This window comes from Bufo gargarizans, chromosome 1 (genome assembly GCF_014858855.1).
Source record: "Bufo gargarizans isolate SCDJY-AF-19 chromosome 1, ASM1485885v1, whole genome shotgun sequence".
Lineage (NCBI taxonomy): Eukaryota > Metazoa > Chordata > Amphibia > Anura > Bufonidae > Bufo > Bufo gargarizans.
In genome coordinates, this window is record NC_058080.1 from 568,333,784 (window position 1) to 568,356,016 (window position 22,233).

A 22,233-nucleotide genomic window follows, 5' to 3' on the forward strand; every position below is an offset into this window, starting at 1 on the left:
TCAGATTGAATTTTTAACAGTTGCGGGGCCCGGTGTATTAGAGTAGAGTCACTGCACCGGGCCCCGCCATGAGTGTTCCCGCCTCCTCTCTCCACACTTATCCATCTGATGGGGGATCTGTAGATGACACTTATGGGGATCTGTGGATGACATAAGTGTCATCCACAGAGCCCAATAAGTGTCATCCTTTTACATTATTTACCTTATAAGTGGTATTAATATTAATAAAAAAAAGTTCTGAGCTACCCTTTTTTTCCTGAAATTTCCCTCTTAAAATGAAGGTGCGTGTTATACGCCTGTGCGTGTTATACGCCGATAAATACGGTAATTAGATGCCTTTTTTCGGTCTTTGGCTGCAGCACGTTTAGCCTTTTGGCACATTTTTTCCTGACATTCTGACCTCTTCTATAAATAAATGTTATTCACAGAGCTGTTTAGAAGAAAAAAAAGCCATAAACTGCATGCAACATGGCGGTTTCTATGGATTTTTTGTCGTAAAATTTCATGGGCCCTTAGACTAACGTCACACAGGTTATTTTTGAAGTTTTTGTAGGATTTTGCTTTTCCGTGTATATGTTTTTGCAGTGTTTTTAGGCAAAAAAACAACAGGGTCAAAGTGTGTGTAAAATATTAAACAGGCATTATTTTATAGTGATGTTTTTTGACCCTTGAGGTGTGTTTTTTGGTCAATGGTGTTTTTCATTTAATTGCAGCATGTTCTGGCTTTGGTGTTTTTACCCTCATTGTATGGTGTTTTGTCCCATAGACACCCATTGTTTTTGTTTATTTTTTTTCCCTGCATGGACACAAGAGCCAGTGTATATTGCATTTTTAACAGTGTTTTTGCATGGCATTTTCTTTAGCAATGCATACTCATTGTAAAAAAAAAACAAAACTGAATTTGTCGCTAATTATGATATGGTTCCAGTCCGTAGCAGTCAAAGCTTCTCATTCACAAGACACCACTGTGTATGAAGGCAATGGGGGCTGGCTGTCAATGGCAGGAGACGTAATCGGTGCCATGACACCAAATGTCCTTGTGCTAAATGCCTGGAAATGGCAGAGAGGGGTGTATAATTAAGGGCCACATTTGTTTGTATGGTGGACAACAAAAGTGTGGGGAACTGCTCATGTTTGTTGGGGGATCAAACAATACTCTCTACTGGTGGGCTGTCTGGGCCACCTGGAGCCTGTTCGCCATGTATAAGTGTCCTCACGTAACTACCTCCTAGCAGCTAGATCAGAATAGCCTACATGGCGGGCACTTCTTTGAAACATCTCACCAAGAAGTAGACTACCTTTGAGAGCCTTTTTATAAGGGTTCATGCACGCGTGTTTTTTTTGTCCACATCTGATCTGCATTTTTGGGGTTGGATGCGGGCCCATTATTTTCAATGGGGCTGCAAAAGATGTGGACAGTACACAGTGTCCTGTCCGCATCCATATATTCGTTCCGTGACAGGCGCAAAAATATAGAATATGTCCTATTCTTGTCCGCATTACAGACAAGGATAGGACGGTTCTATTATAGGCCGGCACAGGGCTGGTATCTGTGTTTTTGCGGATCATCAATTTGCAGAACGCAAAACAGGCAATGTCGTGTGAATGAGCCCTAAAGCAGCACTTTTATGCTAGTGGTTGTCATTTACATATCTACCAGAGACATAACTGCACGCCGAGTTTTGCAGCAATCCAACGTTTCATTATTATTTTTTTGAGTACTGTATTAGTGTATTTAGCCCGTACTGCTATACAGAGAGTGGCATTACAGGTTCTTTCCTATGAAAAAAGAAGCCACATTACTTCTTTCAAGCAGATTTGACTGTGAATTTCATAGAAGTCAATGGGGAAGAAGAAGAACCTTTAACCAAAAACTCTTCTTAGGGCTCACACACACGAACGTAGTGCTTCTTTGAGGTTCTGTGCCTCCGTTCCACGCCGCTCCTTCCAGATTGCGGACCCATTCTAGTAAACCGTGGACCCATTCAAGCCCATTGCGGGCCACAATACTGGCATAGCCAGGAAAAGGCTTGTGTGCATGAGCTCTTAAACGCTTGTAAAACCATCCAACACATTATAAATCTGCCATCAAAAATGGTCTGTTTTCAGCTACTGATCTGTTAATGATTTTTCTGCCATAGTTTATAGCTGTGTGAACATACTGTACCCTCAGGATATTAAATAGAGTAAGGCCTCATGCACACAGGCCCTGCCTGGCCGGCCTCGTATTGCGGCCCACAAACAGCGGGTCCTCTATATACGGGCACCGGCCACGTGCACACTGCATTACAGATGTGGACCCATTCACTTGAATGGGTCTGCAATCTGGAAGGAGCAGTGCGGAACGGAGGCACGGAACCCCACAGAAGCACTACGGAGTTTCTCTACCTATTTTGGAGAATGGAGTACCGCACACTGTTTTGTTCTTCCCAGTACCAGCAAAGACCCGACGGTCATCCAACAGTAGTGTAAATATGCGGCACACGGAATATTCTTTGCAATTTAAAGGTAGTTTTATTTAGTGATTTTCACAATAAAAGGTTCATGATCCAGTTTATAGGAAATTAAATGTTGCGTAACCACTATCCATATGTGAGCCGGACGTTTCCGTCCATAGGGACCTTCTTCAGCTGCTTGGAGATGAAGATATCTGGATTGTGTATATAGATCTTTTTTTTTTTGCAGTGCTGACGGATCACGGAGCCATTCAAGTTAAATGGGTCTGGATCCGTCTGCGGCAGCCTCATAGATGTTGCCCGTGCATTGGGGACCGTAAAGTGCAGTCAGTGTCGGACTGGGGTACCTAGGGACCACCAGTAAAATTTATTTTGGGGGCCCACCAACGGATACAGTGAAATATAATAAATAATCTAACATTTTTTTTATATGAACATAGGCTGCTGGAGGTGCTGTACATCGAATATATGTATGTAGTGTACTAAGTCTACTGTGTTATGTGCCACTTGTGCAGGGGGTGGGAGACTAGGGGCCCACCTTGCTCAGGGGCCCACCGGGGGATTCCCCTGTACCCCTGTGGGCCAGTCCGAGCCTGATTGCAGTCCACAATGCACAGAACGGCCGAGTGCATGAGGCCTAAATGTGTACCAGTGCAAGGTGTTTTAGAGAGGAAAATTTACATTCATTCTGGAAGAAAGACAGTATTGAGCAGTGACACCATCTTTCTCTTTGGTCTATGAAATCTTCAAGGCTACATAATAAAGTACAGTTTACATAATAAAGTATATTATGTTCAGCATAAAAATGTGAATATTAGATGTTATGGGATTTGTGAACATGGCCATAATACAACCAAATTATAGCTTTCATATCACAGAGGCAACTCCCCAACCGCTCACAGACCTATTCAGTCTAATATACATCCTACACGTGGCTCCTGGTGCCATGGCCCTTATTGGAACACTAAAATGCTAGATATAGATATCGTGTTATAAGTTGTGTTTCTTTGTAAGGCCTTATGCACACAACCATAGCAGGTCTGTGTCTGTATTGTGGCCGGGAAACAGCGGGTTGGCAATATACAGGCACCAGCTAAGTGCACACCGTATCACGGATGTGGGCCCATTCGCTTGAATGGGTCCGCAATCCAGAAGATACGGTGTTGTGTGGAATGAAGGCACGCATCAGAATCCAATGGAAGCACTATGGAGTGCTTCCATAGGTTTTCTGTCTATGACTCTGCACCACAAAAAGTAATGCATGCACTTCTTTTTTGCGGTGTGGACCATCAGATGCGGATTGCAGACCCCATTCAAGTGAATAAGTCTGCGTCAGCAGATGACAGGCACACTGCAGTTTGTGGTCTGCAGCACGGGCACGGCTGGCACACGGTCATGTGCATGAGGCCTAAAGAACAGGTTCCATTATGTCTACCAGTGTTAGGAAAACTACCATTGGCAGCTAAACAGTTAATACACTACTGAAAACTACTACATGCTTTGCATATATCACTGGCCGCCTTCACACATTAACTTGGACTAATGCCAGATGTTACTTTATTTTTAGCTTTTATACGACCTTTTTTATCTTCAGGCTTGTGAATTGTGTTTTTTATTGTTTAGTGAAGAAGTATATAGAAAAATGCCATTGCTACAATACAGAGTGTGTAAAAAATGTCATGAACACAAAAAACACTGAAAATCTAGCCATAGAGAAACATTGAAGTTTTTCATATGCAGTTTTTTGAGTCAAAAGTGGAGCCAGCATGAAGGAGAAGTATGACGTCTTTCACACAAGCGAGTTTTCCGCGCAGGTGCAATGCGTGACGTGAACGCATAGCACCCGCACTGAATCCTGACCCTCTCATTTCAATGCATCTGTGTACATGAGCGCTTTTTTTTCACACATCAGTTCTGCGTTGCGTGAAAAATGCAGCATGTTCTATAGGCCTCATGCACACGGCCGTTCCGTTTTTTGCAGTCCGCTAACTGCGGATCCGCAAAATACGGATGGTGTCTGTGTGCGTTCCGCAATTTGCGGAATGGCACGGACAGCCTTTAATATAACTGCCTATTCTCGTCTGCAAAGCACGGACAAGAATAGGACATGTTATTTTTTTTTGCGGGGCCACGGAACGGAGCAATGGATGCGGACAGCACATGGAGTGAATGGGTCCGCATCCGAGCTGCCAAAACTGCGGCTAACATACGGACCAAAACAACGGCCGTATGTCACGGTCATATTGGTGTTTGACCGTGACACGGTTGCCATGCAGACTGGTTGCCGGTGGCAACATGTTGTTGGCTGTTTGCATGTGCACTTCCCCTTTTAGGTTTGCCTCCCTTCTGTTTGGTGAGCTAGGGGTTAATCTTCTTGCTAGTGAGGATTAGGGTGTTTCCTGGATGTGGCCGCGGGCTTGATATATACTTGTGGCTTGCCGGCTGGGTTACAGTTGTACTACAGCCTTGCTTGGTGTTGGAGCTTTGCTCCTTGCCTGGGTGTTTCTGCCCAGTCCTTGAGGGCCACCTTATGGAACATAAATTGTCCTCCCTTATGTACCTTTACCCTCACTTGTTGTATGTGTGGTGTGGGTTTATGTTCTGGATGTGTGTAGAGTTTTGTTGGTTGTTACATGTCTGGGCTGTTGTTGGTCCCTGCATGTATGCTATTCGTCACCTGGTATCTTGATACCTCCGGAAGGGGGCTGGTTTCTCGGAGGGGTGAACCATAAGTCTGGATGCAGTGCTGCCTGGGGCTGCCGTGCACCTTGCTTTATGGGGCCCAGGCAGTATCAGCGGTGCTGGATTCCGGTGTGTGGTGTTGTTTGTACGGTGTCCTATTTGCTGTGTGAGCACCTGTACTTACGCACGGGTTCCAGTCGTGGTGGCTGCAGCAGGTAAGTGTGTTTCTGGTGTTCTTACCTGCCGACTCTGTTGCTGTATTCAGTCGTCCACTTTTCCCTGCAACTAGGCCTGTGGAGACTCTGGTTCATCAGTGTCTTGGATGAACCCGGTTGTCTCTTGTTCCTGTCTCCTAACCTCAGGGATTTATGGGTTCTGAGGTTTCCAGTCTATGGGCCCTCCTACCTCAAGGGTCGGCTCATACAGTTAGGAGAACAGGGCCAGATTTAGGGATGATATAGGAGGTGACCAGCTCCCTTTTCTTGGCAGCCTGGTCTAGCTGCTACCCTTATCCCTTTACATTGTACGGTGGGGGGTTTTCCCCACTTCCCACCGTGTGCATGAGGCCATAGTCTGCGTTTTTCACGCAGCCCCATAGAAGTGAATGGGGCTTCAGTGAAAAACGCATTGCATCCAGAAGCAAGTGCGGATGCAATGCGTTTTTCACTGATAGTTGCTAGGAGACGTTGTTTGTAAACCTTTAGTTTTTTTATCAAGAGCGTGAAAAACGCATCAAAGCGCATTGCACTCGCGCGGAAACAACTGGACGCAATCTCCAACAAAACTGACTGAACTTGCTTGCAAAATGGTGCGAGTTTCACTGAACGCACCCTGAACGAATTCGGACCTAATCCGTCACTCTCATGTGAAAGAGGCCTAAGTCCCTCTTTTATATTTCTACTTCCTTTCCAATCCACATTTGTCTTTTGTTCAAAAACTACATAAAAAATGTCCACTGAATGTAATAACTACTCAGGTGAACATCACCGTATACTCCACTTTCCATATTACTGGAACAATAGTACAGACATACGTATCTAAAAGAGCTTTGGCTGATGAATGGCCACAGTCAACTACTTACCTTTTATTAACAGACACTGGGATTCTCCAGCCCTTGATCTGGCTCAACTCAGTGTCCGATATTTCAATTTGCAGAGGTAGTCGTGGAGCCCAAACCGTCACTTCCAGCTGGGCGGTTATGTGCTGGTACGTGAAATTTACAATGGTGTCCACTTTACTTTTCATTTCTTTGCCATTTACAAAGATTGAGTCACATCTGTCAGAAACCTGAATAAAAGAAAATCCAGTATTTAGCTTGTATACATGTATGATACACGATAAGCGTATTAAAGGGGTAAAGGTTACTGAGAGGCTGAGAGATTATACTATGTTCTATTTGATCGAATTTCAAATCTGATTTGTCTCGACTTTGGATTCCAAATTTTTGGCAATTCCAATGGGATAACTTGTGGAGCATGTTTTAATTTAAAAATAAAGGGGGACATTTATCAAACTGGAGTAAAGTAGAACTGGCTTAGTTGCCCATAGCAACCAATCAGATTACACCTTTCATTTTTCAGCTCCTTTGGAAAATGAAAGGTGGAATCTGATTGGTTGCTATGGGCAACTAGGCCAGTTCTATTTTACACCAGTTTGATAAGTCTCTCCAAAAATCTGAGAGTACCGTGTATTATTAACAGGCACATATATCTATAGCCATAAGTGTCATTGTCACTTTGGACATTACTAATGCTGTCTTGGCGTTAAAGAGTATTAATGGGGCTAGATACAGTCCTAGGAGAGTGTCATACATGACTTTTCAGGGCAATATGAGCACTTTCAATTAGGGCTAAATTTGTTCGTAGTTGGACCTGAATCAAATCTGACATAGGACCCAGAATGATTTTCAATTATAGTTTAGGAATTTCTATCCCCAAAAAGGTTTCCGTTGTATGAAAGCAGGCAGAGATGTGGAAAATCTGAGAAATTGATAAGGATAGTTATAAACTGAATAAGGGCAGAGCTGCATACACGATAGCTTTACAGCAGTGTGTGCCTCCATACAGGAGTGCACCACCAATGAGGCCAGGTGAGGCAATCACCTCAGGCAGCACCAGGTAGGGGCAAGAGGGGGGCAGCTGAAGGGCCATGGGCTGAAGGAAAGGGGTTAAGTTGAGAAATTGGCATTGGGGAGTGGGGGCACCCTTTCAGTTTTCGCTTCAGGCAGCAGAAAGGCTAGGTGCACCCTGTTGCCATATAGCTATCTCTATATATAGCTGTCCACTGAAGCTTGTCTACATTGTTTTCTGTTGGATTCATATAGCATCTGACACAAAAACACAATACATCACAATTTAAAAAAGGAGATATTTGGAGATACAGTAAGGGACCTTTTCCAAGTGCCAATGTGAGGCCATAACAAGGGAAGATCAATGATATAACAAACTGATTGGCGCTCCTTTAGGATCTTCACACAGGCTGATACAAACTGCGTGTGGGACTAAATATTACTTTTAGTATTTTTGTATCAGTATGATCACTTGTCCCCATTACAGTGTTCATTCTGTCAGCAGAACATCCCATTTACTAGGGCACCACCTGCACTATGTTCTTTTCCTTATTTCTCTGTCCCATTCGCTAAAGTGATCACTAGAGATGAGCAAAGTGTAATTCGATCCGAATTTCAGGAATTATTAGATTTTCCTAGAAGCCGTATTTCCTCGTGCTTTGTGTCAGCAATTCGATTAATCCTGAAATTCAAACTTACCGCCTCCATTTGCGCATGAAGGGCCGCCAGCCTCCATCTTGCTTGAAGATCTTGGCCGAAATCCCGTGCGGCGTGAGATTACATCAACACACCGGCTGGCATGATGACATCAGCACGCCGGCCGGCATGATGACATCATATGTGATTTCGGCTGAGATCTTCAAGCAAGATGGCGGCGGCCGGCACATTGTGCCCAAATGGACGTGGTAAGTTGTCCATGTATTTTTTTATGCTAATTTCCCACTGTACACTCAGATGCAACGATCATGTATAAACACAGCATCTGAGGGGTACAATGATAGGGGCGGCGCTATCACAGCTGCCTGTCATTGCGCCCGCTACTTACAAAAAAAAATGCGCTTGCTACAAAGCAAATTTTTTTGTGAAATTCAGGTAATCAGCCAAATAGAATTTTCAAGAAATTCGCTCATCGTTAGTGATCACACATGCTCAGTTCCATCCTTCAATGGCCACAAGTTGTATCTACTGTTAGAAGCTGTGGCAGTTGCAGGGAGAGGGACTGCAGCAGAAAGGACATGCCCCCTAAGCTGTCATTTTGAAATAAATCTAGGAGAGCAATTTGAGCAATGATTGGGGAGATCTCTGGATCCATGTGAGGTACAGGGCTGGTTTTGTCTTTGTAAGGTTGCCATGTACTATATGATCTCCGATTTCCATTTTTTACATGAATCATGGGATAAACCCTTTAACTGTGGAATAAAGCAGATGAAACCATTTTTATACACTCACTGACAAAAAAAATAAATAAAAATAATGCACTCAAATAGAAATGTTGGATTAGTGCATAACTTAGCATGCAGTTATGTCTCAGGCAGATATGTATGATTATAGGTCTGGTCTGACACTGAGTCTTGCCACAAGAAGTGCTTTCCCCGCTGCCCTATAAAAAGTCTGCCAGAGGCTACTTTTGGGTAGTGTACTTCCTGATGAGAGATCGTTCACTGCTAGACTCGCCTCTACGATGTACTTGAATACATTTTGCCCAGTTGATGGACTTTGAGAGGGTGCCTATCACTGGACTGAGTAAAGTGGGGGGGTCATTTCAACTAATTTGTCACCATCTAGGCCGTTCTGTTCTAGCTGTTAGGATGTCTTGGGAGCAGTGGTTATATAAGGGCAGGCACATATTGCACATAGGCTCCGGACAATCCACACAGACTACCAATAAAGGGGATTATTTGATCTACAGACAAGCATACACGAGCAGCTACCAGTCCACCATACAGACCAAAGTTGCCTCTTCATTACACACCCTCTGCCCGGACCGGCTCAGACTTTAACTAGGTAGAAGCCTTTCAATCATCAGCAGGTGGGCAGGGACAGCAAGAATTCAGGAATAACCATGACTCTTCTCAGGTGACCGGGACTCTTTTCCAGCCCAGTCTTCAATGATTGTGATGTTGGTTCTTGGCAACCACTTACTTTTAACCTATAAATGACAGACCGCTGAAATCAACTCACCTGTCTCTACTTTATTCTGCCGTTAGTATGGGCAGCATAAAGTTGATGACAGGTTCCCTTTAAGAAAGCTGTTACCGGAAGGCTACTTTCACACTGGCGTTTTGGCTTTCAGTTTGTGAGATCCGTTCAGGGCTCTCACAAGCGGTCCAAAACGGATCAGTTTTGCCCTAATGCATTCTGAATGGATAAGGATCCGCTCAGAATGCATCAGTTTGCCTCCGGTCCGTCTCCATTCCGCTTTGGAGACGGGTACCAAAAGTGCTGCTTGCAGCATTTTGGTGTCCGTCTGATGAAACAGAGCCAAACGTGACACCTGACACAATCTGGCACAATAGAAAACGGATACGTCCTCCATTGACTTTCAGTGGTGTTCAAGACGGATCAGTCTTGGCTAAAGTTGGCTATGTTAAAGATAATACAAACGGATCCGTTGTGAACGGATGCAGACGGTTGTATTATCTGAACGGATCCGTCCTTGACTGATACGCACAAAACGCGAGTGTGAAAGTAGCCTAAGACGTGTTGGATTTATTAAGGTTACTCTACTGATGTGATTTCTATTAATGGGATTGACTGTCGTAGGCTGCGGTTAATTTCACAATAGGAATCTATGTAGGCACAGAGCTCTATGCTTAATCCCTAGAAAGTAAGAGAGGGATAAAACAAACACACATTCTTAAAGACCATTAACATCCTTGTCATTTCATCGTGTAATGTGTCATAAATGTCTCATGATATTTTTAAGCACATTAATCACAACCATTGAGGGACACTGCAGCAGAAATTTTAAATCAAGTAGGTGCTGTCTGGGGATCTTTGTCAAAATTAATATCAGACATGTATAATTAAATGAGGAATGTGATGATAAATCATTGGTCGACATGACAGAAATGGATAAAGCATGGCTAGGTTTGAGAACTTCCTCCATAATAAATGTTTATAATAGAGAGAAGAGGGGGAGACTGATAGAGGAGAGACGGAAAATAAAAATAAATCGCGCTTCATGATGTCTCCTGAGAGCTTTTTAGAGCAGATGATTTGTGAAAGGATTTCTTTGTGTCATACTATATAATAATTAGAAAGCCATATCTTTCACATAGTTTGCTTTCTTTACTTTATATTTTTTTGTGGGTTCTTTCATTTGCATAGTTGCTTCATTTTTGGATGTGGGATTGGCCCTCATCATCAATTCAAATAATCTATATTTCAAGGGGTTGAAAGGGATTACCCACGTCAATGAGTAGTGTCTGGTATCCACTTGAATAGTGTTGACCTTCAATTCCAGGCACAGCCCATGGACAGTAGTAGCACGGTTTCTGGTGAAGAAGCAGCCATGTTTTTTTCTAAGCAACACAACCCTTTAATGAACTGACCTAATTCAGAATCGCATGATTATCTTCTAAATAAGTGGGTTCCACAGATACCACGAGCTTCCTAGTTGTCTGACAGAGTACTTAGCAATTGGTTTGAAAGCCGGAATTAGTACTTACCGGTAATTCATTTTCCATGAGATCACCACGACGGCCATACAAGGAGATTGACCCCTGACCTCTGTAGGGGCAGGAAGCAGAGAAAGGTTTAAATGCTCCCCTCCCACCACCAAACACCAGTGCTTCCAAAATATCAGAGTAAAGAGTGGTGGATACACCTGTGAAAGAATAAGCAAACAGGAGAAGATATTGCATCATATCAGCCCCCGAATAGACAATAGGGAGGGAAATACGGGCCGTCGTGGTGATCTCATGGAAAATGAATTACCGGTAAGTACTAATTCCGGCTTTCCATATCATCACCACGACGGCCATACAAGGAGGTATATCAAATATGAATCTATGGGTGGGACACAGACTGAAGGACTTTTTGTCCGAATGCCATATCAGTCTTTTTTAAAGAGGTCCAACTTATAATGTTTGGCAAAGGTATGGATACTGGACCAAGTGGCAACCTTACAGATCTCCTGGGGAGACACCCGCTCTTTCTGCCTGAGAAGACATTGCCCTGGTAGAGTGGGCTTTGATATTGCCCGGGCCCGAAAGATTCTGTAAGGAATAACAGGAAGTGATGGTAGCTTTGATCCAACTGGCTATGGAGGACTTGGAAACTTTCTGACCCTTGTTTCTTCCTCCAAACTGGATAAAGAGGCAATCTGATTTCCTAAAGTTTTTAGTGGTCTCTAAACAGTCCAGTACTGCCCGTCTGACATCGAGTGAATGAAGGGTAGATTCCCGATCATTAGATGGGTTGTCAAATAGGGAAGGAAGGGTGAAAACACGGGTCTAGTTTTAGGACTATCCTGTCATCCAGGACCTGTAAGTAAGGCTCTCTAATTGAAAGAGCCTGTAATTCACTTATCCTTCTGGCTGAGGTGATGGCAACCAGGAATGCAGTCTTGTAGGATTTGTGCTTCAAGTCACTCAGAGGTTCAAACGGAGGATGAGATAGTCCCCTAAGGACGATGTCCAGATCCCAGGAGGGTACATGAGGTCTTAGGGTCGGACGTAGCCTTGTTGTTGCCTTCATGAAGCGTTTTATCCACCTATGGCCTGCCAGCTCTGTGTCGTAAAAGCAACTAAGAGCTGATATTTGTACCCTGAGTGTGGACAGTCTTAATCCCATGTCGAAACCTCTTTGTAGAAAATCCAGAATCATTTGGATGTTTGGGGCCGAGGTATTTGGTGAAGGCGAACCTGGCCATGAGCAGAAACGCTTCCAGATTTTTAGGTAAATTGAAAAGGTCACCTTCTTCTTGGAAGCCTTTAGGGTTGAGATTACTGCATCTGATAGACCCTGACGCTTTAGGATCTGGGTCTCAGGATCCAGGCTGCTAGGTTGAGGAAGTCCGGGTCCGGGTGAAGGATCGGACCTTGGTGCAGTATGTCTCGTCTCTTTGGCAGGATCCAAGGGTCTTCGCTGGCAAGGTTCCACAGGATTGGGAACCAGCTCCTCTTTGGCCAGTAGGGTGTCACCAGTATGACTGAAGTACTGTCTTGACTGAAGTACTGTCTTGTACGATCTTCTGTACCACCCTCGGTATTAAGGGAAGAGGAGGGAAAGCATAAAGGAGACCTCGGTTCCATCTGAAAGAGAAGGCGTCCAGAAACCTCGGGCTGTCTCTGGGGTGTAGGGAACAAAAAACTGGCAACTTTGAGTTTACTCGAGTGGCAAAAAGATCTATTGTAGGACTCCCCCACTTGCCCACTATCATCCGGAAGACGTCCTCGTTTAAGGACCATTCCGAGTGATCTATTCTCGCCCGGCTTAGGTAGTCTGCCTCCACATTTAGAGACCCCTTCAGGTGGACTGCAGATACTGACTGGACGTTCGCTTCGGCCAGGCGAATATTTTTGTCGACAATTCCAGTAGGCTGCCCGAACCTGTGCCCCCCTGATGGTTTAAATATCTTATCACTGTTGTATTGTCTGACAGGACTCTTACGTGATGGCCCTTGAAGATGAATCTTTGCCTGCTTTAGAGTCTTCCAGACTGCCATCAATTCTCGTAGATTTGATGACTGAAGGCTGAAAGATTTGGACCAGACTCCCTGGTAATAAGCTTCTCCGACCTTTGCTCCCCAACCGTACTGGCTTGCGTCTGTGGTGATCTGGGCATAGGGATTCCTTGACCACTGCACCCCCTTGGAGATTTTTAGCTTGTCCTTCCACCAAAGAAGGGAGGTCTTTACTCTTTTGGTCTAAGGAAGATTCTCTTCTGTCCCAAACACTGAGGATCCACATCTGTAGGGTTCGAAAGTGGATCTGACACCACTGAACGGACGGAATGCAGGATGTGAGGATCCCCAGTAGACTCATTGAGTCTCTGATGGAATAGAGATTCCTTGAGTTGAAGATGGAGATCTTCTCTGGATGTCCTGTATCTTGCTCTGAGGTAAGCAGGTTATCTGTTTCTGGGAATCCAGAATAACCCCCAGGAACTGGATATTTGTTGTCGGATCTAACTGAGATTTTTTTATGTTGATCAACCAACCCAGACCCTCTAGGGTTTGACGGAAGAAACTTAGATCTTTCCGCAGGAGATGAGCGGAGCTGTTTGAAATCAGGAAGTCGTCTAAGTACGGAAAAACCGTCAGACCTTCCTTTCTTAGATAAGCCACTACCCCGATCATTAGCTTTGTAAAAACTCGAGGGGCTGAAGATATGCCGAAGTGGAGAGAGGTAAATTGGTAATGAAGAATTTTGCCCTGATGGTCTCTGGGATGTATTGGTACATGATAGTAGGCGTCGGTCAGATCGACCAGAGCACATTACTGAGTTGCTCTGGAGCAAAGGGACTATAGATCTTAGGGTCTCCATCCTGAATTTCTGGTAGGTGATGTATCTGTTCAGGCGCTTTAAGTTTATTATGGTGCGGTAGGAACCCTCCTTCTTCTTCACTAGGAAGAGGTTTGAGTAGAAACCCCCTCCCCTTTCGGATTGAGGTACTTCCGTCACTACCCCTTTTGCGAGTAATTCCCGGATGCCCACGTACATGGGATGATTGGAGTCTGGGATTGCCACCTTGGTGACTAGAAACCTCTTTGGGGTAGGATCCGAGAACTGTATTCTGTAACCCGACCTTACAATCCTCAGAGCCCAGGAATTTGAGGATATTTCCTCCCAGCGGGGAAAAAACATCCTCAATCTCCCCCCCACCCCGATGTCATTGGTTTCCATTTCCTTTTTGGGGGACAGAAGCGGAAGCCCTACCTCTCCCCCCCTTGGGGTAACTGAAACGGCCCGACTTGCCTTTACCGGTGTATTGACTACCCTGGTTGGAAGGGGCACAAAAGGGATACTTCCTTTTATAGACCTTTTCCTCCGGAAAACCCTTCTTTTTATCGGAGGCCCTTTCTAGGATTTTCTCTAGTTCAGGTCCGAAGATATGCTCTCCAGAAAAAGGGATACCACATAGTCTGGACTTTGATACTTTGTCCCCCGACCAGCACTTCACCCACAAGGCACGGCGAGCTGCATTGGACAGACCCGCATCCTTTGCCGAAAACCGTAACGACTCCGCGGAGGCGTCTGCCAAAAAAGCTGTAGCGGATTTTAACAGGGGAATGGCGCTCACAAATTCATCTGTTGAGGGATCACTGGTGGCCCTATTCTCTAACTCAGAGAGCCAGATGAACATAGATCTAGCGACTGATGTGGCTGCTATGTTCGATTTAAGCATGAACATAGCTGCTTCCCAGGATCTTCTCAGCAGGCCGTCGGCCTTTCTATCCAGAGGGTCTCTGAGCTGAGAAGCATCCTCGAATGGTAGGCTGGTTTTCTTATTGACCCTAGCTACCTGGGCGTCAATCTTAGGAATAGTATTAAATGTTTTAGCTTCTTCCTGATCAAAGAGAAGCCGGTTTTGGAAAGATCTGGCGACACCTAGTCGCTTCTCCGGATCTGCCCATTCATCCAAAATCATCCCTTTGATGTTTTCGTTAATGGGGAAGACTCTGGATTTCTTTACCCTGAGGCCTCCAAACATTTCATCCTGTACTGATGGCGTAGAAGCCACTTCTTCTACTCCCATGGTAGCTCTGACGGCTTTATCGGGCATATCCTCAGAGGAAAAATAAAATTTTCTTCTGTTTTCAGAAAAATCCCGCTCAGAGAGCTTGTCTTCATCCTCCATATGTTTAGAGGAGGAAGCTGAACCCCCATAAACCTCAGAGTCGGATGAGATGTCATCGTCCGGTTTGTGGCGTTTGGCGGGGGGCTCTGGGACCACAGGACAGGGCCGCTCCACAGGTTTCTCTCTTTGAAGAGAGGAAAAGGTCGCAAAAGAAGACTTAATCTCTTCCTGCATCATGGACCTAATCTCGTCCATGAGGGACGGTTGTTCCTCCCGGACAACTTTAGCAATGCAGTCCCTGCATAGTTTCTTAGGATAGTCATCAGGAAGTCGTTTGAGGCAAGAAACACACTTTAATGACTTCTTGGGTTTTCTCAGAGGATCTTTTGCAGTCTGGAAAAGCCAAGAGAACCCTCATTAATAATAAGCCCTGGTGAGAGAGGAAGAAAAAACTCTCCCCTATGGGGAACTTACAGACGGTAGAGTAGAGGCCTCTGTATGGTCCGATGCAGACATCCTGAAAACACAGCCCAGAATAGGGAATGTACTCACCGCAGGACGCTGTGGTAGGAGAATCTATTTGAATTCTCCCGCCTCCTGAGACCGGGCCCCCTCCGTCCGCGTCACTTCCGGAAACGTCCGGCTACCCGGAAGTGACGAATTTATATAGCGCCGCCTGGCGCTGGGCGCACGGCCGGCATGGCTTCAATGAACCAGCGGGCGTTCCGTGCACCGGGAGCAGGCCCCAGATGAAACCGGAGGCGAGTCTCTCCCCCCCCCGTCCGGCGTTGGTACGGGACCGCGGGCTGACAGGAGGGGGGCCCGCTGAAGCAGGTACGCGACTCCCCACTTCTGGATCTTCATCTCCACGACGGCTGCCTGCGGAGACCTTTCTCCGCCCCTGTCCTCTGTAGGGACAGGAAACACTGGTGTTTGGTGGTGGGAGGGGAGCATTTAAACCTTTCTCTGCTTCCTGCCCCTACAGAGGTCAGGGGTCAATCTCCTTGTATGGCCGTCGTGGTGATGATATGGAAATTCTTGTAGAACAAGTAAAGTTTGTAGTCTATGTCAATTTTCCTAGAACCATGGGAAACTGGCTTGTCGCATTTTGCGACATCCAGTTCCATATTCCTGGCTGTCCCGACCCCATAAACATATCTACTTATATCTATCACTTCTGTGTGTACATCTCAACATGTCAAGTTCACATGTAGCAGCCACCAAACGATTGTTTGTGACACACTATGCCGCTAATTTAGTATGCCCAGGCTATTTACACCGCATGCCATTTATACATTTTGTATTAGTACGGCCATGCAAGGTAAATGGAGTGCCGTAGCATCTTACGTTAATTCGTAGCTGGATGTTCACTTGGCAGCTGCTACATCTGGATATTTCCATAACATCTGTTGTATACAGAAGATCCTATATTAACCACCAGCACATGCATCTACAGATTCACCGTTTTCAGAGAAAATCAACCAACCACACAGCACCTATTTTCATAAAAAAAATCTACTGACGATAGCGCTTAATGAAACAGAGCGCTGTGAACATAACCAATAAACTAATCTTAAGAAGAAAAATCTGAAAGTACATTATAGATATAGTTTGGAGATAAACCCCTGCTGTGAGCTTGTAGGGGCTCTGCTATTATTATTTCCGTTTGATAAGGAGCATTTATTTTGTTGGCGAATGACTTGGGTGAATCACCATGTATTATTGAACAGAATTGGACTGTCGTCCAAATGGCTCGGGATCAGAGATAAAAATACAATACAATACAGAAAACTGTGCACAGAAACGGTAAGGATAGAATATAAAAGTGTGAGAAAACGGCTACATGCATGTGCACATACATTAGATATATTGTAACCGGGTGGTTGGGTACTCAGGCCTTAAAGGAGTTTTGCGGGTTCTAGCTATTGATGAGCTATCCTCAGGACAGATCAATATCGGGTCAGTGGAGGTCTGAAAACATGGCACCTCCGGCTGTTCTTACTACCGGCTGGCGAGGGAATTCAAGTGAATGGAGCTGAGCTGCAGTAACCCAGTACAGTCACTAGACAAAGGATGGAGCTTCTTCTTCCAGCCCCTGCCACTGTTTTTCCAATACAGATGGCTCCTGCCAGCACATGATCTGTGGGGGTCCCGAGTGTCGGACCTCCACTAATCTGATACCGATGACCTATTCTGAGAATAGGTCATCAATCTAGACCTTGGACAACCACTGGATTTACAATTCAGTTTAAATAATGTTTTCTTTATTAAGCATTAGCTGGATAAACTTTTTGGGGAGCACTTTTTTTAAGTCAAAAGATTTTACTTTTGTGACAAATATTTTTATAACCAGTGCTTTTTTATACAATTTTTATGATGGCTATAGTGGAGGAAACAAAATAAAGACACTTTCCATGTGCTGTAATTATAATTCACTGACTGTGCAGGCGCAGATGGACTGGTTAGGGGGCAGGATACTATTCTATCTCATGCATGCGCTGTGGTGATGAACGTGTTAGGCTACTTTCACAATGGCGTTTTGATTTCCATTTGTGAGATCCATTTAGGGATATCACAAGCGGTCCAAAATGGATCAGTTTTGCCCTTAATGTATTCTGAATAGAAAAGGATCCGCTCAGAATGCTTCCGTTTGGCTGCCTGCAGCGTTTTGGTGTCCGTCTGATGAAACTGTTATGGCACACAATGTAAGTCAATGGGGACGGATCTGTTTTCTCTGGCACAATAGAAAACGGATCCGTCCTCTATTGACTTTTAATGGTGTTCAAGACGGATCCGTTTTGGCTATGTTAAAGATAATACAAATGGATACGTTCTGAACGGATGCATGCGGTTGTATTATCTGAACGGATGCGTTTGTGCAGATCCATGATGGATCCGCACCAAACTCGAGTGTGAAAGTAGACTTAGTAAAGACTAACACATTCATTGTGGGTTGTAACCGGGCTAGGATCATGAGCTCAATATTCAGCGCATGATCCAGAAAGTGGAAAAGTAGTTTTACACATGAAGAGGGAGGGATGGGTGGCATGGACACAAAATAAAAAAAAATCTCAGAATACCCCTTTAATGGGGATCTCAAAGATTCTAAAGAAAAACATGATGTGGTGTCATGAGGAGTAGTATTTAAACTTGTTTTATATCTTTACTGTAGCCAAGTGGAAAAACCCTACTGAAGATACTTACTTCTGCCCTTAAATGTCACGTCCACCCTTAAATTAGATTTGATTACAAGATCCTCCAAACGCATCACATCTAGGGCTCAACTCGTTTACCACCGTGGGGAAATCGTTTGTTAATGAAGCGTAACTTGCCTGCAATATCCTTTGCTCCCCCACCGTTTGCTCAGATCCCCCGCTGCTTTGATACTGCTATGGCTAATGACTGACTGGCTAATGACCAGTCCTCTTGTGTAACATGACCAATTTACTGGTAGGTAGACAGGTCACCACTGCAGTCAGTCATTGACTGCAGTAGCATCAAAGTGGATGTTAACGTCGGTGGGGGGGGGGGGGGTACTGAACACAGTGGCGAGGAGCAAAGGAGCTGGGGCCCAGTGGTGGGGAGCAGGTGAGTGTGCTTCTTTTTTTAGATTTAGCCAGGAAGGGGAGTCTGCTCAAAAATCATCAAAAAGTGAACGAGCCCATTCAGTGCAAGAAACTGGCAGAGCATGTCACTGTGAGTTTCCATTCTGGACTCTGCTCCTCTGACAGGATCGCCCAGCATTTTAAAGATTTAATGTCCCTGTTAGACCTGGAATCTACTGTTTCTGGCCTAAAGGACTTTTCCATGACTAAATTGAATCAGACAGCACTGCAGTATTATCAGCAAACACATATAGAGTACAATTATACTATATATATGGCTACTTGTAGTCCTTCATTAACCCCCTCCTGCCGCAGTGATTTTCCATTTCTGCGCTTTAGTTTTTCACTCCCTGCCTTCCCAAAGCCATAACGTTTTTTATTTTTCCGTCGACATATCCATATGAGGACTTATTTTTTTGTAGCACAAATTGTACTTTCTAATGACACAATTTAATGTTGCATAGAATGCAGTGGGAAGCTTGAAAAAAAATCCAAATGGGGTGGAAATGCAAAAGTGAAAATTGGAAAAACGCAATTCTGCCACAGTTTAATGCGTTTTGTTTTTACAACGTTCACAATGTGATAAAACTGACTTGTGCTCTTCATTCTCCAGGTGAGTACAATTACGGCGATACCACATATGTTTAGTTTTTCTTGTATTTTAATACTGAAAAAAATAGTTATGTCTTCAGAGATGTGTGAGGGTTAATTTTTTGCAGGACAATCTGTAGTTTTTGTTAATATCATTTTGGGGTCTGTATGACTTTTTGATTACTTTTTGTTAAAAAAAAATTTAAGGTAAAGTGATAAAGAATTGTGAAATCATCCTGTTTTATTTTATTTTTCGTTACGCGTTTTCACATGCACAATGCCCATGATTTTTTTTTTATTGTCTACTACCTTTCTGGGATTCGCGTCCCCACCTATCTTTTGGTTGAACTTGATGGAGTATTTTTTCAACCGTATTAACTATGTACAGGTAAATATGTCTAAGTATTTTTATTTTGGGGAAAGGGGCGTGATTTAAATTTTTATAGATTTAAAAAAAAAAATTTTTACATTTTTTTTAGGTCCCCAAGTGGACCATAACATGAAATCATCAGATTGCAATTTGTATAAAGCAGGCATGCTCAACCTGTGGCCCTCCAGCTGTTGGAAAACTGCAACTCCCATAATTCCGGGACAGCCTACAGAAGGGCATGGTGGAAGTTGTAGTTTTACAACAGCTGGAGGGCCGCAGGTTGAACATCTCTGGTATAGAGTAATGACTTTTTATCCATTATCCTATGCTGAAATAGCTATACTACAATTCAGAGCTGCCACCTTTTGGCTTCAATTGTAATATAAAAGTAATGAGCCTGGAAGCCTAGTGCAGGTCTCAGGCTCATTATTGACATTGAACGCCTTCCCTAATCTCCACCAGGGGGAGGCGTTCCTGCCTATGAAACACGCGCCGGCCTTTGAGATGCTACAGTCACATTTAAACACGATGTTTGAGGGGTTGAATGTCTGCGATCGACATTACCGCTGATCACAGACATTAGCCGCGGGTGTCTCTTGGTGTCTGCTGTGTGAAACAAAGAGGAGTGAGTGTCATCTCAAAAGAACCAACATCTGCCATGCACATACAGTGGCTATCGTGAAGGGGTTAATAGCAGAATTTCACAAACACAGTATACAGATTACACATTATTAAAAAAAGGTACCCCCCCCAAAAAAATGTCTTGAACCAAGGAACAAATTCAGCCTTGGCCACAGGTTTTACTAAAGATAAATGACACTAATAAACTGGCTCTTTAATGTTTATAATGAATGTAAATTATAATAAAATCTTCTCAGCGCGGTCATCATTTTATTTTACAGGTCGTAAATGTTTACCTAACTAGGAACTAACCTGTTTCCTTATTGCTGCCTCATCCCAGGCATATACGCAGCCTGGACGTTCTGGTCAGCAGTTTTCAATTACATGTTTAAGGGAACATAATGTGCTTCATTAATTCTTAATGTCGCCAAGCTTCCCATTGATGTAAAATCTTATTTAGAATTCAAAGGATCCACTTGAAACGAGACTTGTCCTTCAAAATAATCAGGAAAACGCAAGAGAAGCTTGTCCCCAAGAACTGATTAAAACAATTTTCAATCACTTCCCCTAAGATAACACATTTGTTGCTACGTATTGTGAAAATGAAAAAAAAAAAAAATATTATATTTCTCTCTCTGGCGGAGAACATGAAAGTGATTACAATTTAAATATTATGGTTGCTTATCTTTTTAGACTCTTTCTTGCTGAAGTGAAAATCTGAAGCATGAAGGTTTTCCTGTATACCCAGTACAGGAGTCTACTGCTTAAAATAAAAAATATTCCCTCCCGTTCCCTCTATGTATACACAATAGGTAGAGTTCTGCCAATTCACTGCAAACAGGCTATTAAATCAACAGAATTAAGAACATTCACAATAGTTTGTACGGGAGCAGCCTCTTTAGAAATCAACAGTTTTCTTCTCCATAAACCACCTACTGTAGGCATTTGTACGGTTGAAAAACAAAAATAGCTCTACCGGCGGTGCTACCAGTGGTTGGATCATTACAAGGACTAAATTGTTCCTGTGTTACCTTTAGAACAGTGAGTCAGTAATCAAGGCTCGAGCTATACTTCAAGTTATAAGGCTACTCCTGATTAAGCAAAGAATATTTATTTCCAATGTGACAATATTATAGAACTGCAAGCTAAACTCACAAAATAAAAAAATGAGGAATTAAACTGGAACTTGACAAGAAAGGCCTTATGCATAAAGCAGAGCCGTGTGCATGGCAACTAGTACCACACCTTACATCCTCCATAGCACTGCTGGCTGCCGCATTTACAGGGATATCCTCCCTTACAAGCATGGGACAATTTTTTATGCTGAATTCATAAAAAAATCTAATAGAAAGAAGAAAATTATTATGTTCAATATACAGTTAGGTCCATATATATTTGGACCTGTTTACAAAAACATTCCAGTTATAGTTACAGTATATAATAGACAAGGGCATAAAATCCAGACATTTAGCTTTAATTTCAGGATATCCACATTAATATTGGATGAAGGGGAGTTTCAGCTCCTTTACATGAGGCACCCTGTTTTTAAAGGGACCAAAAGTAATTGTACAATTGACTCCAATGCTGTTTCATGGGCAGGTGTGGGCAATTCCTTCATTATTTCATTCTCAATTAAGCACATAAAAGGCCTGGAGTTGATTTGAGGTGTGGTGCTTGCATTTTGAAGATTTTGCTAAGAAGTGAACGTGTGGTCAAAGGAGCTTTCCATGCAGATGAAATAAGCCATCCTTTATCTGCAAAAACATTTAAAAAAACATCCAAGAAATTGCTACATTATTACGAATGGCAAAATTACACTGGTGACCTCAACAATGCAAAAAGACCTGGACACCCACGGAAGATAACAGCGGTGGATGATTGCAGAATAATTAATTACCATTTTGAAGACAAACAAGTGAATAACACTCTCCAGGTTATAGGCGTATCAATATCCAAATCCACAATAAAGAGAAGACTGCATGAAAGTAAATACAAAAGGTTCATTTGCATGGTTCAATCCACTCATAAGCCTCAAGAATAAGAAGGCTAGATTGGACTTTGCTAAAAAAAAATCTTAAAAAAACAGCACACTTC

At 43.6% G+C, this 22,233-nt stretch overlaps 1 protein-coding gene across 1 annotated transcript in view; it reads right to left on the reverse strand.

The window, feature by feature from the left end:
* Nucleotides 1–22,233, reverse strand: part of TMEM132B (transmembrane protein 132B) — a 634,840-nt gene that overhangs the window by 40,826 nt on the left and 571,781 nt on the right. Inside the window, exon 6 of the mRNA XM_044275647.1 lies at nucleotides 6,220–6,425. Within this exon, the coding sequence (XP_044131582.1) occupies nucleotides 6,220–6,425 (206 nt within the window). The remainder of the gene's footprint in view (nucleotides 1–6,219; nucleotides 6,426–22,233) is intronic.